This window comes from Triticum dicoccoides, chromosome 2B, assembly GCF_002162155.2.
Source record: "Triticum dicoccoides isolate Atlit2015 ecotype Zavitan chromosome 2B, WEW_v2.0, whole genome shotgun sequence".
Lineage (NCBI taxonomy): Eukaryota > Viridiplantae > Streptophyta > Magnoliopsida > Poales > Poaceae > Triticum > Triticum dicoccoides.
Window position 1 is genome coordinate 8,658,276 of NC_041383.1, and position 6,676 is coordinate 8,664,951.

Sequence of the window (6,676 nt, forward strand, 5' to 3'; positions counted from 1 at the left end):
TGTTTGAACGTGACAAAATTTATTAACTGCCACAAACTTTTTTTGAATGCTATCAACATTTACTTAAACTGTGCTAGTAATACATTTTATTTACACTGCATCAAAATTTGTAAAAATTGTGGTTTTAGAAAGTAATTTTAAGTTGCTGGAATATATGGATTTATCATTTGTTTTTGAAAATAAGAACAAAAGAATTTAAAAATGATCTAACCTGCATGAGCTACTTGGGCTAGTTGCCTGGAGGGCGCCTTGAGGCTCCAGAGAGATGTGGCACCTTGGGCCTCCATGTGCATTCTTACTATTCTTACTATTTTTGGAACTATGAACAAAAAAATTGAAAAAAGAACTAACCCACAGGGAGCTACTTGGGCCAGCCTAGTAACGAGAGAGTTCTGGCTAGCAGCCTAGAGCGGTGGTTCCTATTTGACGCTCGCGTGCGTCGAGGAGACGTGGCTTCGCTGAAGCGCGGGAGTAGTTGCGCGCGATGGGCCGGCCCACTTCGCTAGTTAATGCATGCAGTCCCAGGCAAACCGGTTTTGGGAACCTTCTAGAAGGTTCCCTAAACCGGTTTCTTTTTTTTTCTCTTTTGCCGGTTTTCTGTTCTTCCTGTTTCTTTATTCTTTTCTTCTTCAGTTTATTTATTCTGTTTCTTTTTCTTTTTTACTCCTCTTCATATTTTTATCCTTTTTCGTTTTTATTTTCGTCCTTTGTTTCAAAAAAGTTTAAAACTTCGTATTTTCTTCATGATTTCATAAAAATATGTTTTTAAAATTTTGTTCACAATTCAAAATTTGTTCAACGTACATTACAGAAATGTTCAATGTATTTTTTTAAAATTTTGTTCGGTGTATATCACAAAAATGTTCAGTATGTATTTAAAATTGTTCAGCGTATAATACAAATATGTTAAATGTATATTTAAAAATTTATTCACCTTTTTGTAATTTCGAAATTTTTGTTGAACTTTTTAATAATTATTCACGTTTGAAAAGTTTGTTTAAATTTCAAAAATTGTTCATGGTTTGAAAAAGGGTTTCACGTTTGTCAAATTTTGTTCAGAATTTTCAAATTTTTGTTATCGAGTTTCTTGAATTGTTCGTAAATTTTCAAAAGTTGTCGTGTACTTTAAGCTCTTGCGCTGCTTGCAAACCAGTACAACATATCAGCTCGACTGGTTTGGTTGTAAAATTCCCAAGCATTCCCGATCGGGACGTCGCGTGTTCGATCTCTCGCTGGCGCCGGGTATTTTTGGCGTGTTTTACGCGCTTGAGCTACTGACCTCCAAATGGGCCGGCCCATCTGTATCTACCTTCGGCGAAAGCTACTCTGCCTGACGCTAACGAGCGTCAGACAGGAGCTCTCGCCTTGAGCGGCTGTCCCAGTAGGCGCCCACGGAGGACGGAGGCAGGGGCGGCTGCGGCCACGGGAGGAGATCGGGGTTGCACAAGTGAGCAGAGACAGAGAGAGAACAAGTCGCTTAGGGTTTTTTTACTGCATGTTTCTAACTCCTACGAGAGAGAGGGAGGGAGGGAGGGAGAGAGAGAGAGAGGGAGGTTGTTATTTTTTCTTCTACGTGCCTGCACCTTATCAAAGGATGGCTTCGGAATCTAAACTAGAATTCATTGTGAATATCATCATAGCCTATATGAAATATTCACACTTACATATGACAAAGCTTACTCAATAGGTAAAACAGATTATTAGTCATTGGCGTCGGGTATTGTGGTGGAAGCGCGGCCGGCTTAGAGCTCGAGGGCAGGCGGCGATGCTGCAACAGAGGGAAGGGAGTCACGACAGTGGCGTGGGGAGAGAGAGAAGCACACTACACGCCCGTATTATAATTAGCCGGGGGCGGTGGGTGCAGGGATATTATCCAATGGACGCCGAGTGTATTAAGTCGCCCGCTTTGCTTAGTAACGTTTTTGGTTTAAAACAAAAGAAAAGATGTTATGCACGCCATGAGATATGTTAGGCAACACTCGGCTTGACCCATATATACACCAATTTTTACGATACACCATGTGTTTTCTGAGCCTTGTCATGGCATACATGGCCTTACGCCGATATGCAGCTCTTCGCCATGCGCTTTGATGGCGATACACGGCTCAGAGGGTCATAAGCCGAGTGCCCTATATAAAAGGCTCGGTGTATCAGGAAACACAAGCCAAAATGTGTTTTTTCCTGTAGTGCATAATGGTTTTCTGGTAATATTAACTGAAGCTCAAGTAAAATAATAAGTGGTACTTCCCAAATTACAATTTTTTATGCTGAATATTCAAATATAAAAAGAAAATAGTACATCTTAACTCAAAGGAATAAGGATCATGGATGAGCCATTAGTCTTCGATCAATCTAGCCTTTCTTATATAAATAAAAAATGAACAGCTCAAAACAACTACAAGCATCTCAAAACACTACACCACGCACCAGAATTCCCTACTGACGTTTGTTAGGAAAAGGTCACTATTGCCGACCCACAGTCAGCCATGAAAATTTCTAACGGACTGTGGGTCAGAAAAACTCTATACGGTGACCTGCGGTTGGTCGGGAATGCTACCACGTGTACCGTCCAAGTGTCGGTTGGGAATTCTTTTATGGCCCGTGGACCATCGGTCGGTAAATAACCCTGACCCACAGTCCGATGCTATGGGCCTTTGGGCGCGAACAGCCAATTTTTCAGTGCGAATAGCCGGCCCAACCCGCGAATTTTTTCTCCCAAAATCAACAGACAGTCACATCGCGCACACATCAGCCAAATCCCTAGCTTTCCTTCGTACGCATTCATTCCCCACGCCGGTCAATCTCCGCGCCGCCGCCTCCACACCGGCCGATCTCCGCGCCGCCGCGTCCACGCCGGTCGATCGCCACGCCTCCGCCCCCACGCCGGTCGATCCGCACGCCTCCCACCGCCGCCCGACGCCGACCAGGGCTTCCTCCGATTGATCCCCACCCCGTTCCACCGCCGCCCAACGCCATCGATCTTGCCCCTCCAGCCGTGGTGAAGCACTCCCCGGAGGCGCTGCTGCTCGTGGTGTCCAACCCCGTCGACGTCCTCGCCTACCTCGCCTTGAAGCTTCCAGGGTTGTGTTCGAGGTGAGCGGCGACATCTGCTCCGGTACCAACCTCGATGTCCCCAGGATCTGGTTCCTCATCAACGAGCCCTCCTCCATCAACGCGCAGGACGTGCAGGTAACTTTCTAGGCCCGGATCCATCCATGAATCCATTGGCCTCTTGCTCCCCGGATGAAAATTTCTCAGGTTCATAGAGATACTTTACGAGTATTTGTTTTTTTCGAAAGTCTAACTTGTTACTAATCTGTTCGATGGTTTCCAGAAGAAGGGAGCATATGTAACAGGCCTTCCAGATACTCTTCATGTTACTGATTTTCTCATAGAAAATTCTTCATTGCCATATATATTTTCTGTTGACATATCATTAAGCATCAGTACTGTATTTTGATTCCTTTTCTCGATTATAGAAGATGTTATTTGTCCAGCCTATACTCATGTTTAATTTCCCCATAGTTTGCTTCCTTATTTTCTTTCCCATGTAATTATTATGTCGTTATTCTACATTCTGCGTAGTACTAATCAGATTCAAGGCAGTAGTTATATCGTTGATTAGTTGTTGCAATTTCTGCTACATATATATGTAGATTTGTGAAAGTATTTCTAAACATGTTACGAGGTTTAATGGAAGAAATCCTACAAATGAAATAAGAATAATGTTAGGTAAGGTGTCGGGGGTGTCCTGCCTCCTCTGTTCAATTTACACTGCTTCCAGTGTCCTCACATAATAAATCTAAATTAAATAAAGTCGATATATTATTATATCTTCTGGACCAAATGATCTCTGTGTTATGAATATTTATCTACAATAGTATGTCCTTAATCAAAATTCCATGTATATTAAATGATGGAAGTAGTAGAACCTTCGTTGCAGTGTTTTATAGTTTCATTTATCAGAGACAATACTGCTTGAAAGTATTCTAATTCCACCGAGGGTGAATGAATTTTAATTAGGAGTGTTGTGCTGCAGGATTCCCAGCCCACCCCAGCATCCCCTTCAACCCCAAACCGGTTTACTGTTGCGCCTCTGCAACCTTACAGGCTGCCACACTCGATGCAGCAGCTAGCAGCAGGGCCCATTGTCGTCACCGTGCATCCCAGGTTCATCTGCTTGCTGCTGTTTCGGCCATCGCTGAAACCAACCAGGAGTTAGTGGCCTCAAAGCACCAAGGTATAATAAGATTTCTTCTTCATAGGTCATCACTTCCTAATCCTAGTTCATTTCACTGCATAATCCTATTTCACTTCATAGGTCATCACTTTGTAATCCTAGTTCAGTTCACTTCATTATTCCTTTTATTTTAGTAATGGGGCATCATATTATTAAATATTTTTTGTTCTCTACACAGTGAATGAAAACTAGGTATTTGGAGGTTTTCTTCTCTGTTTTGCATAACTGACATGCAATTTGTTCCATGCCTTTTCTTTTCTGGAAGCAACCAAGATATATCATACATGAGGGTGTTACCCACTATTACTCTCAAGAGAGTCCAGATTAGGACATCAGCTTGTTAGAACTCTTCCAATGATGTTGTATTATGACGCAGTCTACTAATCAATGATGTCGTATTATCAAGAAATTTGTCGTACTAGTAGCTTATTCCATGATGCAGTCTGCTAATATATCTTACTGCAAAATATTTTAAACCAGGTTGGCCACAATTGTTAGTTTGTTAATGGCCTCATGTATGCAGCTCAAGCGCCTCTCCTTCATCAGGTAAAATATCAACCTGAAAATCGTCTAGGAAGCAGGGTACATCCCCAAGAGCCCCAATTGCAGGTAAAGATAATAAAACACAACCCTGTAACTTTCTAAGCAACACACGAGTAGAAAATTGTTGTATGCAGAAGTGATGCTAGACATGCTTGTGTTTTTTGTGTATATTAATCCGACGGAACTATATGACCCTAATGATGGGTCTTGGATGCACTACTTAACCTAAAATTTAACCTGAAGAGCATCTTATTTGTGCTCTGTTTCCAGAATATTTTAAATATCTGAATGTTATGACAAATGAAATCAAACCATTTCTTGTACCATTGGTGGTTTAATGTCTCCGTTGTTCCCAATCGAGTGGCCTCATAGTTTTCTGAGCAAGAAATATGATCTGGAGAAGCAAATGCCAAATTCATCTGTTGGGACTGAAGTTGCAAAAGTAACTAGAAGTGATCATTTTTTCTGTGCACCAGCTCTCTTCTAGTAGAACACAATCTATACTGCTGGTTTTTCATGTTTGTTTGCAGTTAGACAATTATCACTATATATTTATATAAATGTATATTGATACTTCTTATATTTATATGAAGGACCCCTGGGTTCATAGTTACTGTACACCTTCTACTCAATATTTTACAGAGTAACAAGAGATGGTTGATAAATATGTTGCTCTGAACCTTGGCTTATTAAGTGGCGGAGCTTTGACAGGGCGAACCTGGGCACCCCAGGTCATTTACTTAGAAGATGAGCACTCCACCAGGCTGTTTGTAGTAAACAACTTTGGCGATGCTCACGACAGGCAGTGACGCTATGTGATGGTGTCGAGCGTTGGGTAGGAAAGCAGAACATCATCAACTCTGCCTCACCTCTTCCACTAGTGTTGTCCGATGGTAATTTTACTTGTATCCTTCCTATTGATGTACTGTAGTGTAGTCTGATTCTTTTGATTTTGCTTTTTTATTAGTTTTGATTCATGTTGGGAAAAGTTCTAATTAGGTCATATGATTTTGCACTAAATGGAAAGGTAAAACTATGTGGTTAAGTAGTATTTTGGTACTTCCTCAAAAGAAGGTTGTATTTTGGTAGTACTCTGTTTTGGAGAAGCTTTTATATGTAATTGGTGTTAGAAATGTATTCTGTAAGAAGATAGGATCAATATGCTTAACATGATACAAATTGCAACTTGTGGTCGTACTTTGGTATTTCAAAAATAAAATCATATCATTTTGTAGCCCCCCTCCCCCCTGAAATTTTTGTTCTGATTTTGGAAAATAGGAAACCTAGAGAGGCTAGAGTTTGTGCAATGTAACTGCTAATATGTTCTCTGAGAAGTGTTCCAGAAGCAGATGTAGAATATTAACTCGGGATTTTTACTTCCAGATGTTCAAGCTGGAGGATGTTCTGCAATGAGATGTAGAATGAAGGCTTTGATGTCAAGTACAAGAAAGATGCAAGGATGTTGGTGGAAGGCTGTGAGGATGGGTATGTAGTTGCCCACTACAAGGAGCCAAGGCAGATGATGTGCCTCTTAGAAAAATTCCAGTAAACAACACTAGGAATTTTTGCTCTCAGACAATGAACCATATGTTACATCAGTTTATAGGAAACTTGGATGGTCATTGGTTCATAACATATGCACTATTTATATGTGAAAATTAATGAATGTGTGTTATAATTGTTTGGTTCTGATATATTATTCTTGGTCGACATGAATGTTACTGTTGTGAATTATGTAACTTGATTGATGTTCTGATGGTAAAGTGAAATGTAGCTATGTGAGGGGAAACAAAAGATTGTCCATCGTCTGGGAAAGGCCCATGAGGCCCAACGGTATGTTGGTCAGGAAATATTACCCTGTCTGGTAGTTGGTCGGGAAAGGTCCATGGTAGC

General features: G+C 41.1%; 1 protein-coding gene across 2 annotated transcripts; it reads left to right on the plus strand.

The window, feature by feature from the left end:
- Positions 1-2,863: 2,863 nt before the first annotated feature.
- On the plus strand, positions 2,864-6,361 carry LOC119366787. 2 transcript variants are annotated; one of them, XR_005176108.1, is made up of 5 exons: positions 2,864-3,189; positions 4,040-4,240; positions 4,764-4,849; positions 5,495-5,676; positions 6,167-6,361. XR_005176108.1 is itself a non-coding variant. In XM_037632506.1 (4 exons), exons 1-4 carry the CDS (start codon positions 3,216-3,218, stop codon positions 5,525-5,527), a joined length of 363 nt encoding a protein of 120 aa, XP_037488403.1. In that variant the 5' UTR covers positions 2,864-3,215; the 3' UTR covers positions 5,528-5,761. The 2 variants fall into 2 exon arrangements, 1 of the variants encoding a protein (XP_037488403.1); XM_037632506.1 differs by lacking the exon at positions 6,167-6,361 and having other exon boundaries at positions 2,864-3,258; positions 5,495-5,761.
- The last annotated feature ends 315 nt before the right edge of the window (positions 6,362-6,676 follow it).